Here is a 20,514-nt window from a genome sequence, read left to right on the forward strand (position 1 = left end):
TCAGAGAAATGCTATTTTGCTACTCGGGCCCTTCTGAGCTTGGCCCCAGGACCCTGGAGATCTGAGGGACTTGTTCAAGGCTATGATCCAGCTCTTTGCCTGGCCCAGGCCGAGGAGCTGGCAGATGTGGGAGCCACTGGCCTTGGCTGGGGGTCAGAGCTGCACCAGGGCTGTGGATGACATGAGAATTGCAGGGGGAGGGGGCAGCAGTACCCAGGGAGCTGGAGAAGAGAGAGACGCAGGGGTAGCGGGAGGTCCCTTCCTCCCCTCTCCTCTGTCCCTATGGTGAGGTCCTGCCCGGCAGCAGCATCCAAGAAGGACATTTTACTACACTTATAAACTTCTTTTCTTAAAAAAAAAATTCAAATTAACTAGCTCGTAAGAGTTCCTCAAAAGCTTTTATTCTTTTTTTTGACCAGCACACTGCCTGGTACACACTGCCAAATAGGCATTCAAGAAAAAATTTTTTTTAAATAGGCAACTTATAACACTGGGAAGACTTCATTTCAGTGTTTCGGAAAACATTCCTAGAAAGAGTTTACTCCCCTATGACTCTGGAGAACAGAGGTTTTGTCCTAATTTTTATAAGCCACCTCAGAGAAGACTGTGGAATAATTTGGATGAACACTTAAGTGTTTGGAAGGGCAAGTTAAAAACTCCCAGAAATCTAAGAGTTATCTTAATTGCAGGGAAGATCGTGGCTTCTGCCACCCAAGGCAGCTTTGCAGAACTCAGAGGACACAGAGAGTGTCTCAGTGTCCCTCCCTGACCAGGGGCCTCCAGTATATTTCTCCTGCTTGCTTCCTCTAAGACTTCTGGCGGAAGGCAGATCAAGAGAGAGGGACCATGAATTCTCCAAGTGGCCCAGGCCTCACGCACTAGCTTGGCCCAACCAGTGGTTTAACTACCGAGCATGTCACCCTGAAAGTGCGTCCGACATTCGTCCCACCAAATAGACTAACAGAGAACCAGAATCAGGCATTCGGGACTGTCATCAAAGGAGTCACCTCCCTTCTTCCACTTAATGACCTGGGATTCTGTGTGCAGTAGACAGGAACAGAGCTTTTACAAATTAAATAACTTCCTTACCATACAATAAAACATCATGACATACAATTCTCTTTGGAAAGTCTTTCCCATTCTCAAAATTAACTTACAAAATTTTGTGCAAAAACACTGGCCTCAAATAAATAGGGGGAGAAAGTGGGAAAAGCAGAACTTTTGTGGTTGCTTTTGTTTTTTAAATTAAAAGTTAAAAAACACTGGCTGCACTTCAAAGTACTTGCAGGATGAGATTCATCAAGAAGGCTGTGAAAAACAGCCCTCTGGGTCAGAGCTGCATTTTTTTCTTTTTTGGCTGTGCCTCACAGTATGCGGGATCTTAGTTCCCAGAATGGGGATTGAACCCGGGCCCCCAGCATTGGAAGCACAGAGTCTTAACCACTGGATGGCCAGGGAAGTCCCCCGGAGCTGCATTTTCAAGTGAGGTTTTTTGGGTTCAAAATTCACTATGGATGCCTCCGCTGAGATCTCTCACCACGCCCTCTCGGACCAGCTTCAGAAGGAAATTGGTCTCTGTGGTCACATTGTGCATGGTCTGAAAGTTCATGGCAGCCATGCAGAGATTGTCGAAGTAGTGCAAAGGGGTTCTGGGTTGGTTGAGGGCGTAGCTGAAGCCCGCCAAACTGACTTCATCGCACAGATGTGTGGCTAAGACGACGGCAATGACACCAATCGTGGGGACATTCTGCAAAGGAGAAGAGACAAAGAAAAAAGGTCTTAGCACAAGTCATTGCTTTCCAGGTTCGCTACATGCTATGCAAAGTAATGCAAATATGTACTCAGGACTGCAACTTTATATATCACACCATTTTACAGATCACCCAATTCTAAAGTCTGACCTGCCATCCAAGTCAGGAATCTGGACTCTAAAACATGGTCTGTGATGTGAATTCTTCTTTTCTAAAGTATTTATTTATTTGGCTGCACTAGGTCTTAGTTGCAGCATGTAGGATCTAGTTCCCTGACCAGGGATTGAACCTGGGTCCCCTGCATGGACTTCCATGGTGGCTTAGATGGTAAAACATCTGTCTACAATGCAGGAGACCTGGGTTCGATCCCTGGGTTGGGAAGATCCCCTGGAGAAGGAAATGGCAATCTACTCCAGTACAATTGCCTGGAAAATCCCATGGACAGAGGAGCCTGGTGGGCTACAGTCCATGGGGTCACAAAGAGTCGGACACGACTGAGCGACTTCACTTTCCCCTGCATTAGAAGCATGGAGTCTTAACCACTGGACCCCCCAAGGAAGTCCCGATGTAAATTCTTTGAACATATCAGCGAAAGGCAGCCTGGCGGGTCCTTTAAGCACCAAGCTAAAAGGTATTCTTTCTCAAACCTTCACCCACCAGCCCTACAAAGGATGACCATAATGGCGAATCAACCTCATGTCCTCTCTTACATGAGAAAAGTCCACATGGGCTGCTCTGGGATAAGTAGCCATAGCCCTTCTTGGGACATGGATTTTGGAGCCCATCCTGTCCTGACTGGCTCCTGGCTCCATACAGCCTCTGCCTGAGAACAGAGGGGACTCAGAACCTGCCCTGTGAAGACTGTGTTCACCCCTTACCTGCAGGTTAAGGCCCCCATCCGTTTTCCCGGCAAATAACGTCCCTAGGTCATTTTCACATGTCCTGTTGCTCAGTCAATTTCTGCTTACTCTCTGATCAAGCAAATACATTTTTAACCTCAAATTATGGGCTTTCACATTTGGGTTTTTTCCCCCTCAAATGTACCCTTACTGGCTTTGGGCTAGAATGCCAAATGTCCAATTCTGAATTCTGACTGTATCGCAGTTCCCTCTTCATGTCCGACATCTTGCCGCTAGTACACCTGGAAGCATGCTCTCTGAATTTCCAATGCAGTTTGTAGATAAAGGTAACACACAGGGTGGCAGACAGGAATACAGAGAGCCCTCCTGGAGGCTACTGCCCATCTACTACTTGATATTCTTTTGCATCTACTAACATATTCATCTGAGCGGAGTCTGTGGCTTCTATAAGCAACTGCCCTTTTCTGTCAACCAGGACAACAGGGAACCCTTCAGAGTTCACAGATGAAGGTGGGATTCGGAAACATCCAGGGAGCCCACCATTCGGTAAAAACCGCTTCCTGGTCCCCAGTGTGCCGTGTCGACTCTCAAGTCAGCCTCCCTTATTATAAAGGAACTCAACAGTCATTTTGCAGGTTTGCAAACAGAAACCAAGGGAAATTGATCCATAGAAAGCCTGCCTCTGGCTTGGGCTTAGGACACTCAGGTGGTGTCCTGTCCTCTCCAACTGCAGCCAGCGCACACCCAGCAGGTCAAGAATTTGTTGTTGTTCGGTCACAGTCGCTAAGTTGTGTCCAGCTCTTTCGACCCCATGGACTGCAGCACACCGTGCTCCTCTATTCACTATCTCCTGGAGTTTGCCAAATTCACATCTATTGAGTCAGTGATGCTATCTTAACTATCTCATTCTCTACTGTCCCCTTCTCCTCCTGTCTTCAATCTTTTCCAGCATCAGTTATCTTTTCCAATGAGTCAGCTCTTTGCCATCAGGTGGCAAAAGTATTGGAACTTCAGCGTTAGTCCTTCCAATGAATATTCAGTGTTGATTTCCTTTAGGATTGACTGGTTTGATCTCCTTGCAGTCCAAGGGACTCTCAAGAGTCCTCTCTAGCACTACAATTAGAAAGCATCAATTTCAATAGGCTATATTAATCCTTGGCTGTTTGACCTTGGCTATGATGAACCACTTAGAATAGCCTTGCAGATTATCTCTAATTTCCTTATAATAAAAATTTTAGAGTCCTTCCTAATTTCCCTATTCATATTTTAAATTGATACATACATTGCCAAACTACCCTCCAGAAAAAGTGCCAACTTAAATTCTACCTACATTCCTGCCAAACAAGGACATTATCAAGCGTTTAAATCTCTGCTAAGAAAACATGCAAAAAATGTCATTGTAGCTTTAATTTCCTTTTATTTGATTACTGGTGAAATTGAACATTTTATCATCTATTCCTTGGCTAAATTAATTTCTTTTGTGAATGTCTGTTCAAATTCCTTTCCCATTTCTTTTTTGGCTCATTGTTCTCTTTTTGATTTAATAAGATCTTCCCTGGTGGCTCAGATGGTAAAGCGTCTGCCTGTAATGTGGGAGACCCAGGTTTGATTGCTGGGTCGGGAAGATCCCCTGGAGAAGGAAATGGCAACCCATTCCAGTACTCTTGCCTGGAAAATTCCATGGATGGTGGAGCCTGGTAGGCTACAGCCAATGGGGTTGCAAAGAGTTGGACACGACTGAGCAACTTCACTTTCACTTAATGTTTTGAGAGTATTTATTCCATTGTTTCTATGATAAATTTCCCCCCACTAACTTTGTTTCTGATACCCCTTTCTATTAGCAATTTCATATTTTATGTAATTAAATTTTTAAAGGTTATTTTTTAAATAAAATCGACCTGAAAACCAACAAATGAGCATTTGCCTGTGCTTAAAAAATACTATGGAGTAAAATAAAGTAAAAATACTCTATTAATACTATCTAATAAAGAAACCAGGCCATTTAAAAGGTACAGAAATCTAGGTATATTTATACTGAAATCTCTTATAACTTAGTTTAAGAGTCTTGCTGCAGTATGTTATCTTTTTTTAGGATAATTGTTTTGTTAAAAGTGATGCCAACAGGTTAAAAATTATAAGCCCACATTCTGGGGGACCGCACGTGCTCTGCATAGGGGAAGCCAGCTAGAGCCAGAGACCTGACAGTCACTGGTAGGGGATGGGGCTGCTTTCCTCTGAGAGGGAAAAGGCACCACGGATCTTGACCATGTTCCTGCAATGGCAGGAATCACATGGCCCTCCTGGGCTCCCCGTGGATGGAGGGCACAGCCCCCGAGGAAAACGGCGGCCTGTGAAGGGAACCACTTCCACCACGTGAACTGTTTCACCTGAGCTGGGTACCCAAGCCCGAGGCTGGAGCCAGAGTCAGATTCAGCTCTTACTGAAGATCCCCCCGAGAAGGAAATGGCTCCCCAGTCCAGTATTCTCTCCTGGGAAATCCCATGGACAAAGGGAGGCTGTAGGCTACAGTCCATGAGATCACAAAGAGTCAAACACAACTTAGCAACTAAACAACAATATTCAGATACTTACTTTCCTTAACAACCACAGAATTCTTAATTTAAAATTTACAAAGTTGTGTTAAATCATCTTTTTATTTAGAATTTGCTTCAAAGGGCAAATGGAAGCTGCTCATCTGTCTATTGGATGAGGACCCTCCGGGTCCAGTTCAGTGTTGCAAATTCCCTCCTGGATCAGTCCCAGCTCCTAGGAGGTATCTCAGGCCCCTGGTGTGGGTAGCAGAACCTCACATTAAAAAATTCCTTGCTCTCCCTTATATATAAATGCTTTGCTTAAAATTCTATTTAAAAATGATTTCCACTGCTTTTACAAAAGTTTTATTTAGAGACACAGGAGGTGGCCCTAGTGGTAAAGAACCCACCTGCCAGTATAGGAAACCTAAGAGATGCAGGTTCGATCCTTGGGTTGGGAAGATCCTCTGGACAAGGAAATGGCAACCCATGCCAGTATTCTTGCCTGGAGAATCCCATGGACAGAGGAGCCTGGTGGGCTACAGTCCCTGGGGTCACAAAGAGTGGGACATGACTGAGGCGACTTAGGACAGATAGTTCTTTAGATTATGAAGAAACAGGTGATAAAGGCATCTCTGACCAGAGCCACACAAGCTGACTGTAGGTAAAGAATCTACTGCAGTGAACCATCTGCAGCACAAAGGTTCTCAGAGTGGGCTGCAAAACAAAACTACCCAGGGAACTTTGAAAATCCCAGTGTACAGACCACAGCACAGACAGATGAATCGGAATGTTTGGGGTGTGGGACTCAGGCAGCAATGGAAAAGCACTGCTCGAGAGCAGGGTTCCCCAAGTTTTTTGGCACCAGGGACCGGTTTTGTGGAAGACAGTTTTTCTATGAACCTGGGGGCTGGGGATGGTTTCGGGATGATTCAAGCATGTTACATTTATTGTGCACTTTATTTCTATTATTATTATACCGGCTCTACCTCAGATCATCAGGCATTAGATTCTGGAGGTTGTGGACCCCTGATCTACAGAAATTGCCTATTTGCCATCACCTATGTATGTGTGCATGTGCATGCTGTCGTGTCCAACTCTTTGTGACCCTACAGACTGCAGCCCATGAGGGTCCTCGAGAGTGATGATAAACGTCAATTTTCTCTTAAGTGGCCTGTAGTGCTAAAATGTAGACAACTTTTCTGGAGTCTTGGAGTAACTTTTTATGGATTCCTGGAATAAGAATACCTTAAATAACATCTCAGTGATCAAAGTGCTAACTATACTAAAGAGATGAACCACTGGGGGTGAAAGGATTAAACAATGGGGAGCCTCTAAGGTCAAGATGTCGAGAGGTAAACATACACGGAACACAATGAGGTGTCATTTCTGGAAGATCCTCCTGGGTCTACAGCTGAGCCTAACTGAAAGGCGTATAGGCGGCTCCTTCCCAACACAAAGAGGAACAGTTATGTATCAGCAGTGACAAAAATACCTTATCGCGGCCCCAGAACCTCGACTGAGGCTCTGAGTATTGAAGGATATCAAAGGCAGTCTCTTTGATAATAACTGGATTCAAAATCCTGAACTGTTTCGGCTGTAGTGGGATTTTTTCCGCCACCTGCTTCCAAAAGAAGAGCCGCACCCAAAATGGCTAAGGAAAGAGAGCAAGCAATCATTAGGGGGAGTTAATCAAGTTATCAGAGGAGGGGGAGAATGTGGCCCCTGCTAATGAGGGCAAAGCTGTGGGTGTGGCCCCACATGGGTTTGTGTTCTGCATTCTGTGGCAAAATCACAGAGCCATGCAATGGTAAGGATCTGATTCAGGAAGGTGGCACTGGACAAGGAAAGGAACTGCAGAAGCAACTCTTATCAGTTTGGGGAAAGAAGTTCTTAAGGTAATAGCCTCAGATGGTAGGTCTTTTCAGGATCCAAAGCCATCATTTTGTCCAGGGAAGATCAAGCAAATAGATTCAGTTTGAGGCCCACTTGTGCTCAGGCCCCACCACGCCCCTGCCCCCAGCCACTTACTCCACTTCCTGTCTGGTGATATCTCTTGTCTGACTATAAATCATTTCATATGTGCTCCATCTTTCAACTAGAAAAACTACCCAGAGGAAATCCAGAGGACCCCAATAAATTTTGGAGACACAAATTCTCCATCATGTGAAGCTTCTCTAAAGAGTTTGATATGTCCTATTAATTTTACAGTCAGCCAGATTGTACAAGTGCATATAAATGCACACACACTCCTTAAAAGTTGACCTCTAAAATTTATTTCAACATAATGGAGGGGGCCTCATAAAGTAGGGTGATAAATTACTGTAAAGAAAAACAAAAGGAATACGGAGCCAGGGCCATCTCATCCACATCTGCCCTTTTGAAACGCTGTGAATTGACTCCAAGAGAACCACCAATCAAAGCACTTTTGGAGACTCTCTTTGAAAAGACCCCTCAGAGAATTTATGGATATTCTTCTGAGCAGCCTTGATAATAATTTATACTCATGCACATAAGTCTAATTTCTGACAACAGCCAGAAGCCATGTAAATTCAAGTCTGGTAAATCAGCTGGGTGGTCAACCTCAATCATAGCAATTTTGGTCCCATGCTTTTCATTTCCACTAAGTAATGATACCGGTTTCCATGTGTGACTTGGGTTCTGAAAGCAATTTCCCAAGGGGAGTTCTGAGGGGCTTCAACAAAAGGAGTAGCTATTTGAAAGACAACACAAAAGCATGGATGTTAACTTAAAATCATTTTAAGTTAAACAAAAAACAAAAAAAACAAAAAACCCTATAATTCCAGTTAGAGAGTCCTTCACTTTTTACAAAGGCACATCCAATGGATGAATTTCTAGTGCTTACCAGGGTTTCATTTTTGACCATTGCCTGAAGCCAGTTGAAGTCAACACTCTTAAATAAAACAGTAACAAACAAGTCACTGGAATAATATTCAAGGTCAGACAGAGGTGCACCTTCTGGATAAGTCATCCTTATAGTGGTTTTATTGCCAACATGCTCCGAATATCCTTCAACTGGTGCATTGTTTAACCTATTAAAGTAAAAAGGACAAAGATAAACTGACATTAACAGCTTAATCACGTGCAAAATTCCTGCAGCATGTTTTCCACATTTTTCAAGGACTGGGAATGAGGGTATGGCTGGGGGTAGGGTGCCTCCCCTCCAGCAGCCCCATCATCCCTCAGCTCTACCCTTTCCAGGTGTTGATGAGCGAAGTCTTCAGTCTGTGAACTAGCAACATCTGCCCGGATCCAATCTATGAATGACAAACAATTCCATCCAGTCCTGCCATGTTAAGCCAACCTAAACACATTACACCGTGTGTGTTCTCTGGGCACTAGTAATGTTTCCTTGAAAGCTTTCCACTGTGCTTGGATATTAGTGGTCCTTGCCAGAATTTCAAAAAGATAATCAGAAAAGAAAACCTAGAAACCACAGCAAAGCAGACACAAACCATAGTTACACAGACAGGGTTGGGCCCAAGGAGGGCACTGGGCCCAAGTGCAAAGTGAAGTGAAAGTCGTTCAGTTGTGTCCAACTCTTTGCAACCCCATGGACTATAGCCTATCAGGCTCCTCTGTCCAGGGTATTCTCCAAGCAAGAATACTGGAATGGGTTGCCATTCCCTTCTCCAGGGGATCTTCCTAACCGACGGATTGAACTAGGGTCTCCTGCATGACAGGCAGATTCTTTACTGGCTAAGCTACCAGGGTGCAACCTGGTCTTAAATTAAAGCAGGAATTTGGGGTACTGACCACTGTTAGATCGATGGAGGCTTTGCCAGTGTGGACGGTCTGGGGGAAACATTAAGAATTCTTTTTAAAGCAGTATCACTCACCCAGGTACATAGTTTTGAAATCTCAAGAAAAGTCTGTTTGGTCTTTTCCCTGTATTATCACATCTGTATAAACCTTTCTTTTCCATTCTACTTCTACTTCCTCTTCTAGATCTCAGATACCTAAGTCCTGGATTATTAAAAGATATTATTAGACATGACAACTAAATGCAGAGTATGATCCTGGACCAGTTATATTCTTTTTCTTTTCCTTTATTTAAAAAAAATTTTTGGCTGTACTGTGAGGCATGTGGGATCTTAGTTCCCCAACCTGGGACTGAACCCGTGTCCCCTGCAGTGGAAGTGTAGAGTCTTAACAACTGGACTGCCAGGGAAACCCCTCCTTTCTTTTTAAATAATGGACACTACTGGAATAACTGGTGAAATCTGAATAAGGATTGTAAATAAGTCTCTCCTGCATCAGTGTTAATCTCCTTATTCTGAATATCATCTTGTAGTTCTATAACAGAATGTCCTTGTTCTCAGGAAATGCACACTGAAGTATTTAGGTGTAAAGAAGGAGCTTGAAATTTGCAACTAACTCTCCAAGGGTTCAGAAAAGAATAATAAAATATAAAGAGAGAAAATTATAAAGCCAGTGTGATCAAGTGTTATCAGCTGGGGAATCTGGGAAAAGGGGAGTTCTTTGTATGACTCTGGCAACTTTTCTGTTAATTGTAGAACTGCTTTAAACCTGAAAGTTACCCACCAAACATTTGTCAACTGATTTCCGTTACAATCGGCTAAGTCTCCCTCCTTAGTCCCCAGCGCTCCATGGCTTCCAGTGCCTACGCATGACGTCCATGCCTCCCAGTCTGGCCCCACCACCACTGGTCATCGAGCCAGCCCCTGTCCCCTCTTGCACTCTCCTCCTGCCAGGCAGGGCTCCTCACCCAGATTTCCCTGCCCTCTTTCTTCAAGGTCAAATCCCATCTTTCTTTTAGGGGCTGTGAACAATGTTGGGGTGAGAGGCGATGAAACTGCTGTTTCTAGGTGCTTCCTGTGAGCCAGACATTGTCACATGCTCTGAATATTCTCATTTTTTGTTTCTTTTTAAAAATTTTTAATTAATTAATTTTTACTTATTTATTGGGCTGCGCCAGGTCTTAGCTGTGACATGTAGGATCTAGTTCCCTGACCAGGGAGCAAACCTGGGACCCCCGGATTGGAAGTGCAGAGTCTCAGCCACTGGACCACCAGGGAAGTCCCTGAAGAGTCTCATTCTTTGCTGAAGCCGTCTCATTAGCCAAATCCCACCTTTCCTCAAGGTCAGCTCAAGGCCGCCCTTCTCTTTCACAGTATCTCTCCCCTGGCCAGAGAGTATACCCCAGTTTCTCACTTTGTCTCCTCCCATATCCCACTCGTGTACCGTTAAGATGGGCACAGGGTCCCGTCTACCTCCTCCAGTGCTGCCTGTGCACATCGCTCAGCTGCTCACACAGAGCTGGGGCTGAGGTTCTGGAAGCCTCAACACTCTGCGTTTGGAGTGTCAGGGTCTGGTCCGAACTCCATGCCCTGTGGTGCCTCCGTGTCCTCATCTCCGACACTAGCTAACAGGATGGCTTCTCCAAGGCTTGAGACACACCAGAGCCCGTGACAGCATCTGGCACACAGGAAGCCCTCACAGGAAGGAAGCAGTTACATCCTGCTTCACCTCAACAACTTCCCCACCCCTGAAGCCCTGACCCCACTCCCATACTTCATACATTTTGCCTTAAAACTTGTTCTTTGTTTCTTCTCTCTCTTGGCCCTTACAAAAAAGTCTGGTTCTTTCCTAGAAACCTCTTATACCCCCTCCCCTTTCTTCCATAGCTCCTCCTCCTTCCTATACATTTTCCAAACATCACTCCTAACAGCACTCTAGTGTTCTTGTTTGGAGAAGGAGGGGCTTCCCTGGCAGTCCAGTGGTTAAGACTCTACACTTCCACTCCATGGACAGAGTAGCCTGGCGGGCTACCGTCCATGTGGTCTCAACGAGTCGGACATGACTGTGTAACTAACACTTTCATTTTTCACTGAGCATCTACTATAAGTCTGACACTGTTCCACATGCTTTACACCTGTTAACTCATTTTGTCTTCACAGTAACCCTATGAGCTCTGTGCCATTATGGCCTCCATTTACAGATGAGGAAATCAAGGCACAGGACAGAAAGGAAACTTGCCCAAAATCACAGCTATTGGTGACAAAGGCATTATGTGGACATATCACCACTTTCAGGCTCAAAATGTCTGAGATGGATCTTGTCATCCTTCGTCACTAGCTAGAGATTTTCCTCAACTATCCCAGTGGTTCCACTAATACCTTAGACCTCAGACTGGAAATCCTGGTGTTTCCTAACATGACTGTCAAACTATCAGCAAATCCTGTAATTCAGGATGACTGCCTATTGCCTGTAGTGAGCGTGATTAGTTGCTTCAGCCATAGTTGATTCTTTGCAACCCTATGGATTGTTGTCCACCAGGCTCCTCTGTCCATGGGATTCTCCAGGTAAGAATACTGGAGTGGGCTGCCAAGCCCTCCTCCAGGGGTCTGGTGTTTAAATGCTTCTGTGTGTTTTCTGGTCCCAGCCAGGGCCACCTCCCAGGTCCACCCACCCCAAGTCCCACTCCTAGAAGCCAGGTGTCCCCTGACTCAAGTATGTCCCCCTTCCCCACACCCTCCTCCGGGCCCTGCCTAGCACAGCCTTCCTCCTTTGCTGGCTTATCTGAATCTACCCATCTTTCCAACCCTCAACTCCACTGAAAAGGTTTTTACCAAAATGAGGGTCAGTACCGCACAGTTTGGAGCATCCAATCATTTCATGTCTTTGTTTCAACTTCTCAAAACATGAGTCCCCAGAAAGCAGGGACATGTGGGGTTGTTCTGGGTGCTTCCTGTTTGTGGTGCTGCCCTGACCCACGGCAGTGAGCTACAGCCTAGAGGACAGAGGCTGGTCTTCAAGCCACCATACCGTATCACGACATCAAACTGGTTCAGGGCATGGCCCAGCTCCAGTCCGTGGAGGATCCCGCCGCTTCCGATGACCACACAATGCTTGCAGCTCTTGGCTCTCAAGTGTTCAGGAAAGTCATGCTCTGGCAAGAGTTCCAAGAGGGTCTGGACTTTCCCAGAGAACTTGCGGAATCCGAAAGGAGGGTCGTACTTGTACTCGGCCTCACTCTCTGCGGGGACCTTCGTCACGAACGGTGGCAGGTCCAAGCTGTACCTGCTCCCAAAGAGCTGTGCCATCGACCTCTTGGCGAACTGGGGCCGGCACTCCTTCTGCAGAACTTGCTGGGCGTACTGCTGGGCTCTCTGGAATGAAGCACACAGACCTGCGTGTCAAAGGCTTCAGGCATTAGAAGTGCACTCTGACAGTGACACTGAGCCCCGTGCTGTTGGACGTGGCTCCCTTGTGGATGACTGACTTGTAACACAAAACAACTGTATTTAAGAGTTAATTGATGGGCCTTTCCTGGTGGCCCAGTGGTTAAGAATCCTCCTGCCAATGCAGGAGATGAGGGTTTGATCCCTAGTCCAGGAAAATTTCACTTGTCAAGGGGCAATGAAGCATGTGAGCCACGACTACTGAGCCCATGCTCTAGAGCCCATGAGCTACAACTATGGAGCCTAAGCGCTGTAACTACTGAAGCCCGTGTGCCTAGAGCCTGTGCTCTGTAACAAGAGAAACCACCGCAATGAGAAGCTCTCGCATGGCAACTAGAGAGAAGTCCCCACTCTCTGTGGTAGAGAGAGCCCATGTGCAGCAACAAAGATCCAGCAAAGCCAAAAATAAATAAACTTTTAAAAATACTTAAAAAAGAGTCAATTTATGCTAGATGTTTGAGAGGAAAATCTAGGAGAACCACATGAAAAGGAGATAAACTCAATTAAGATGTTTCATTGCATGAGTGAAACAGGAAGGCCCTCACCTCCCACCCTTCTGGCCTAGATCATTCAAATAAATCCGGGTTTCAAAAAGGTGTTTAAGATATCATTTTAAAAAAATCTTCTCAGAAGATTTCATGGTTCATAACATCCTGACACATGCTATATAACACAGATGAAACTCAAAGATATACTCATCTAAATAAGCCAGTTACAAAAAGACAAGTACTGTAGAACTCCACTTATAGAGAGTATCTAATGTAGTCAAATTCACAGAAATAGAAAGAACAGACCGGTGATTACTATGGGCTGGGGCGGGGTGGATAGTTTCAGTTTAGCAAGATGGAAATGTTCCAGTGTGAATATATTTAACAGGACTAAACTACATTTAAAAATAATAAATACGGTAAATTTTAAATTAAATTTAAATTTTATGGTGTTTTTTTAAACCACAGTTTAAAAGAAAAAAGATTCCCAGGGACTTCTCTGGTGGGCCAGTGGTTAAGACTCCACGCTCCCAGTGCAGGGGGCCCGGGTTTAGTTTCTGGTTGGGGAACTAAGATCCCACATGCTGTATAGCATAGCCAAAAGAGAGAGAGAGAGAAAAAAAAAAAAGATTTCCTGTTTCAGGTTCCTGTCTAGTGGGATGAAAACAGGATTATCAGTTAGGGTAACGATCTTCACAGCCTGGAATGGAAACTAGGTGTAACCTGCAACTTTGTCCTGTCAACAAAAAACTGCCTTGGTTTTGTATACAATTTTCACTGCAATGTTAATGTTTTGCATCAACAAGAAATGACTGCTGAAGGCCAAGTTCACTAGCCTGGCTGAAGGCAGCGGGACACGGACAAACATGGAATAAATGGCCACTCACCCCACAGTCTGCCCTTTGGCTCAGTCTGGCCAAATGCTGCCTTGGGACCGTCTGGCAGGAAGTTCTCCTTCATTGCTGTGCTCTACGTCCTCATCACTACATGCCACAGCCTTGGCCTTGCCTTATCCCTCCTTCCATCAAACTGTATGTGCGTGTGTGTGTGTGTGTGTGTGGGTGTGTGGTCCTCTATTTGCTGGGATATTTATTTTTAGTATTGAACATGTCTTTTGAACCGTGTCAGTACTATTACGAGGATTATTATTGCTGTATACAGTTCTAACGGAGAAGGCAATGGCACCCCACTCCAGTACTCTTACCTGGAAAATCCCATGGACGGAGGAGCCTGGTAGGCTGCAGTCCATGGGGTCGCTAAGAGTTGGACACGACTGAGTGACTTCACTTTCACTTTTCACTTTCATGCATTGGAGAAGGAAATGGCAACCCACTCCAGTGTTCTTGCCTGGAGAATCCTAGGGACGGGGGAGCCTGGTGGGCTGCCGTCTATGGGGTCGCACAGAGTCAGACACGACTAAAGTGACTTAGCAGCAGCAGCAGCATACAGTTCTAAATATTTGCCTCAATTATGTTTTTTTCTCAAAGTCCTGTCTGATTTTTACATGATAAAATTTTTGTAGAAACAATTCTCTGAATATAGCAGAACCCCCTCCCTATTTTTAAAATCACAGTTTCAAAAAGTTATTAGTACTGGAAAGAGCACATCATTTATATCTTTTATGTCTTGAGGATCTGGCCCCATGCCTGGAGAAGGGAAGTGATGTTCTTGGAGCCTCGGACAACGCTGCAGACATGGTCACAGTCTCAGGTCACCAGCATGACACCTAGGACAGCTGGCAAGACTGTCCTATCTTCACTTTGTGGGCTCAGGGTGGTTCACCCAGAAGGACACAACTGAGCTGGCAGGTCACCTAGTCTGATCGCCTCCCAGGCTCCTATGATCCTAGCCTCTGCCCACAGAGAGCAGCTGACAATCACCATTGAGAGCAAGAGTTTGAACTGGCATCTTTGCAAGGAATCAGTGAGAAAGCCAAGCAAGAAGCCAGCTGTGACCCAAGAAGACCCCGAATGGAGGCTTCACCGTGACCAGGCCTCCAAGTTCAGTGACACTCTGCAACCACTGGCACTTAACACCGGACTGCACGGGCAGGGCACGCACAGGGACCACATATGCTGTACACACTTGTCTCTAGACCCCAGGCCTGAGGGTTATTAATAACAGTTTTTAGAGGACAAAAGGTCTAACTCCTCACTACGGAAGCATATCCCGAGCATCTTGTTTTACAAATCTCCTGGGATAAAAAAGAACATCGGAAAAGTACTAGAAGACGGAAGCCTCATGACTGACTCAGGACCGGAAAGAGAGGTTAGGTGATGGAGTCGGAGACCGGAGCATGACTCTTCTGGCCGCCGGATTTTCTCTTTAATTTGAAAGGAGTGAAATTTCCATTCTGGCAGAGAGTCCCATCTCAGGCTTCAAAGTGAATTTTCTAGACCTTGAGGAGAGCACCTTCTGATGGTGACCCCTCCTGTTCCTCATTCATAGCAGGTGCAATAAATCCATCCCAGTGACAGTGTTCTCAGTGCCACTGGAAATAGCCAAACAACAGCAATCCCTTTTCCTTTTTTGTTTCAATTTGTTGAAACATGTTGTAAAATACCCCACGTTACACGTGTCATTGAACCATGTCAGTACTATTTCGAGGATTATTATTGCTGTATACAGTTCTAAATGTTTGCCTCAACTATGTTTTTTTCTCAAAGTCCTGTCTCGTTTCTGCATGATAATACTTTTGTAGAAACAACAATTCTCTGAATATAGCAGAACCCCCTCCCTATTTTTAAAATCACAGTTTCAAAAAGTTATTAGTACTGGAAAGAGCACATCATTTATATCTTTTATATCTTATGATGGTGACGCTTCCTGTCCCTCATTCATAGCAGGTGCAATGAATCCATCCCAGTGACACGGTCAGCCTCCCTCCTTCCTCTTCCCGGCTTCAAACCTCAGAAGAAAAATGCCCGGGGAGGACAGCTCGCCTTGCAGAGCTGTAGTCAAGACCGGAAGCATCACAACCTTCCTCTTCTCTGCTGCAGACAGTGCCAAAGCTGGGAGCCAGAGCAGGCTGGTGAGGAAGGACACGGTGAGTCTGGCTGACATCCATTCTGAGTGAGGACCACCGCCAAGCAGAGGACTATGGACTCTCTCAAAGACAGAGGAAGCCCCTTTGCTCCTGAATCGACACAGGGACACAGGAGATTCAGTTTCTGAAAGACTTCCAGGCTGAGTTTGATGACTGCCCATGACTGAGAATAAATAGACATCAGGCAGCTTCAGTTGTCAATGACATAGCCATTTGCCATGGAAAACCACAAAGTGAGAATCCACAGAGGGGTATTAAAAAATGAATTTTCTTCAGTAGAATCTCCATGTTCAGTTCTACCCCATAATTTTTAGGACAGTCCTTCTCAGAGATATAGGTAAGTGGCATAATTCTGAGTAAAAGGCAATGTTTTATTTATCGATTTAAACCCAGGACAGGGAACAGCATTTGGGTTGGAGGGGGGTCTGAGGTCTGGAGCTGACCGGAAATGTGTAGGAACCCAACTCGGCCACAGACCACATGAACCAAAGGTATGGGTTACGTTATGAAACTTTCACTTCCATGTTTGTAAACTCTGGCTTAACTCCCATGGGTTAGCTGTCTATAGCTTTTACCTGGTTAAAGGCAGAAAAATCTGAATAACCAAGTCACAGAGAGAGTAGCATGATAAAATCTCAACCACCCAGTGGTTGCCTGGGGCTGGTAGTTGAGGGTAGGGACTGGCCACAGAAGGGGTGAGAGGGAATTAACATGTGATGAAATGTTCTCAATGGGATTGTGGTGATGGAGGTATAACTATAAACTTACTAGATGCTCCTTCTAGAACTAACACTCAGAAAAGATGCCCTTTTCATCATATGGACTGGAATGCAAAAGTAGGAAGTCAAGAGACACCTGGAGTAACAGGCAAATTTGGCCTTGGAGTACAAAATGAAGCAGGGCAAAGGCTAATAGAGTTTTGCCAAGAGAATGCACTGGTCATAGCAAACACCCTCTTCCAACAAAACAAGAGAAGACTCTACACATGGACATCACCAGATGGTCAATACTGAAATCAGATTACATTCTTTGTAGCCAAAGATGGAGAAGCTCTACACAGTCAGCAAAAACAAGACTGGGAGCTGACTGTGGCTCAGATCATGAACTCCTTATTGCAAAATTCAGACTTAAATTGAAGAAAATAGGGAAAATCACTAGACGATTCAGGTATGACCTAAATCAAATCCCTTATAATCATACAGTGACAGTGACAAATAGATTCAAGGGATTAGGTCTGACAGACAGAGTGCCTGAAGAACTATGGATAGAGGTTCGTGGCATTGTACAGGACCATTCCCAAGAAAAAGAAATGCAAAAAGGCAAAATGGTTGTGTGAAGAGGCCTTACAAATAGCTGAGAAAAGAAGAGAAGTGAAAGGCAAAGGAGAAAAGAAAAAATAGACCCATCTGAATGCAGAGTTCCAAAAAATAACAAGGAGAGATAAGAAAGCCTTCCTCAGCGATCAATGCAAAGAAATATAGAAAAACAACAGACTGGGAAAGACTAGAGATCTCTTCAAAAAAATTAGAGATACCAAGGGAACATTTCATGCAAAGATGGGTACAATAAAGGACAGAAATGGTACGGACCTAACAGAAGCAGAAGATATTAACGAATCACCAGTCCAGGTTCGATGCAGGATACAGGATGCTTGGCGCTGGTGCACTGGGATGACCCAGAGGGATGGTACGGGGAGGGAGGTGGGAGAGGGGTTCAGGATTGGGACACGTGTACACCCGTGGTGGATTCATGTTGATGTATGGCAAAACCAATACAATATTGTAAAGTAATTAGCCTCCAATTAAAATAAATAAATTTAAATTAAAAAAAAAAGAAGAGGTGGCAAGAATACACAGAAGAACTATACAAAAAAGACCTTCAGTTCAGTTCAGTTGCTCAGTCGTGTCTGACTCTTTGTGACTCCATGAATCGCAGCACGCCAGGCCTCCCTGTCCATCACCAACTCCCGGAGTTTACCCAAACTCATGTCCATCGAGTCGGTGATACCATCCAGCCATCTCAGCCTCTGTCGTCCCCTTCTCCTCCTGCCTCCAATCCCTCCCGGCATCAGGGAGTCAACTTTAATGACTCAGATAACCACGATGGTGTGATCACTTACCTAGAGCCAGACATCCTGGAATGTGAAGTCAAGCAGGCCTTAGCATCACTACGAACAAAGCTAGCGGAGGTGATGGAATTCCAGTTGAGCTATTTCAAATCCTAAGAGATGATGCTGTGAAAGTGCTACACTCAATATGCCAGCAAATTTGGAAAACTCAGCAGTGGCCACAGGACTGGAAAAGGTCAGTTTTCATTCCAATGTTAAAGAACATTCAAACTACCACACAAATGCACTCATCTCACATGCTAGCAAAGTAATGCTCAAAATTCTCCAAGCTAGGCTTAAACAGTACATAAACTGTGAACTTCCAGATGTTCAAGCTGGATTTAGAAAAGGCAGAGGAACCAGAGATCAAATTGCCAACATCCACTGGATCATTGAAAAAGCACAGAATTCCATAAAAATATCTACTTCTGCTTTATTGACTATGTCAAAGCCTTTGTATGGGTCACAACAAACTGTGGAAAATTCTTCAAGAGATGGGAATACCAGACCTGCCTCCTAAGAAATCTGTACGCAGGTCAAGAAGCAACAGTTAGAACCAGACATGGAACAATGAACTGGTTCCAAATTGGGAAAGGAGTACGTGAAGGCTGTATATTGTCACCCTGCTTATTTAACTTATATGCAGAGTACATCATGAGAAATGCTGGGCTGAATGAAGCACAAGCTGGAATCAAGACTGCCGGGAGAAATATCCAATATCAGTAACACTCCTCCAACTGGGTGCTTAAAAGGAGAAGGAGTAAGTCTTATGGCATGTATACTTTACCAAAAGACACTGTTAGGAAGAAAACAATCAGACAATCTGGATCTAGACCCAGTTCCAGATCTCTTTATCACAGTGTTGTTGCTCAGTTGCTGAGTTGTGTTCGACTCTTTGAAGCATGCCAGGCTTCCCTGTCCTTTACCATCTCCCTGAATTTGCTCAAACTCATGTAAGTGATGCCATCCAACCATCTCATCCTCTGTCGCCCCCTTCTCTTGATCTCAGTCTTCCCCAGCATCAGGGTCTTTTCCAGTGAGTTAGCTCTTCACATCAGGTGGCCAAAGAATTGGAGCTTCAGCTTCAGCATCAGTCCTTCCAATGAATATTCAGGACTGATTTCCTTTAGGATTGACTGGTTGGATCTCCCTGCTATCGTAGTGTAAACTTGGTTAAAGCATTAGCCCAAGGTCTAGGCTTCAGTTTCCTCACCTCTATGAGACTACTGAAGGATGGTCAGGGGAAAAGTAAGGACACCAGGGAGAGAAGGATCAGTTTGGAGGTGTGAATGCCTGGACTGATTCAAAACTCAGCCCAGGGTTACTCTGCTTACTTCATTTTTTATTTATTTTTTGGCTGCACTGTGTGGCATTTAAGATCTTAGTTTCCTGTCAAGGGATCAAACCCAGGCCCTCTGCAGTGGAATCATGGAGTCCTAACCACTGGACCACCAGGGAATACTCTGCTTACTTTAGATATGTGAGTGTGGGTCTATGGAGTCAGAGCAAAGACATAAACTTGGCCTTGATGAACAGCCCAGAATGCAGTCCTCAGGGTGATGATGAGTGGTCTTTAGTTCCCAAGAGAAGGCCAAGCTCAAAATGGTGCTACCATGTGGACCCAACCTAAATTGATGTGACTATGACCTTGTCTCTCTTCAAATATCTCTTAAGTGCGACTTGGCACCTGCACTACACTCAAACTGTCATAGCAACCCTGCAGAGACCACCGTCAGTCTTTTTGCACAAGCTGCATATTAAGGGACATATTTAAATAGAAAATACAAAACCCACAGCAAACACTTGGCCAGATGTTTTTACACACTTCTGCTGTACTCACACTGGCAGAATGTAACCGGATGTTCAGAGTCCAACAGGGCCGCTGGCCTTGCAAGCTGCTGAATGTCGTCAACAAAGCTAACAGGGCCCCACCCACATGACTCTGAGATCTTCTGCTGATATACAACCATAATCATCAGATTCTTTCAAGGGCTCTTGGTAGGATGCGTCAGTCTCCACCAAAGCCTGGACACAAAGATTTCTCTGTAGGGAGCTCATACTGAATACTACCTCCCAGCCGTTCACACCACCTCCCAGCCATTCACAACACCTCCCAGCCATTCACACCAGCCAGTTTCCCATCCACTTCCTCTGTAATGGGGACTTAGAGGGTTTCTCTTCCTGCTTAGTGATGTGGGACCAGATATTAAATTTAGGAGCTGCTCAGAGTCTAGTCAAAGCTATGGTTTTTCCCATAGTCATGCAAGGATGGGAGAGTTGGACCATAAAGAAGGCTGAGGGTTGAAGAATGGGTGTTTTCGAACTGTGGTGCTGGAGAAGACTCTTGAGAGTCCCTTGGACAGCAAGGAGATCAAACCAATCAATCCTAAAGGAAATCAACCTGAATATTCATTGGAAAGACTGATGGCTGAAGCTGAAGCTCTAATACTTTGGCCACCTGAGGTGAAGAGCCAGCTCACTGGAAAAGACCCTGATGTTGGGAAA

At 45.0% G+C, this 20,514-nt stretch overlaps 1 protein-coding gene across 4 annotated transcripts in view; it reads right to left on the minus strand.

Annotated features, from left to right (window-relative positions):
• Positions 1–372: 372 nt before the first annotated feature.
• Positions 373–20,514, minus strand: part of ST3GAL5 (ST3 beta-galactoside alpha-2,3-sialyltransferase 5) — a 58,462-nt gene continuing 38,320 nt past the window's right edge. For 2 of the 4 annotated variants that reach the window (XM_070379428.1, XM_070379429.1), the window contains 4 exons: positions 11,953–12,296; positions 8,009–8,195; positions 6,638–6,796; positions 373–1,747 (listed from right to left, as the gene is read on the minus strand). In XM_070379428.1, the coding sequence (XP_070235529.1) occupies positions 1,499–1,747; positions 6,638–6,796; positions 8,009–8,195; positions 11,953–12,296 (939 nt within the window). In that variant the 3' untranslated portion in view covers positions 373–1,498. Of the gene's footprint in view, positions 1,748–6,637; positions 6,797–8,008; positions 8,196–11,952; positions 12,297–14,060; positions 15,965–20,514 lie in introns of those variants that run through there. The other 2 variants (XM_070379431.1, XM_070379430.1) reach the window with 2 other exon arrangements.

This window comes from Bos mutus, chromosome 11 (genome assembly GCF_027580195.1).
Source record: "Bos mutus isolate GX-2022 chromosome 11, NWIPB_WYAK_1.1, whole genome shotgun sequence".
Taxonomy (NCBI): Eukaryota; Metazoa; Chordata; class Mammalia; order Artiodactyla; family Bovidae; genus Bos; species Bos mutus.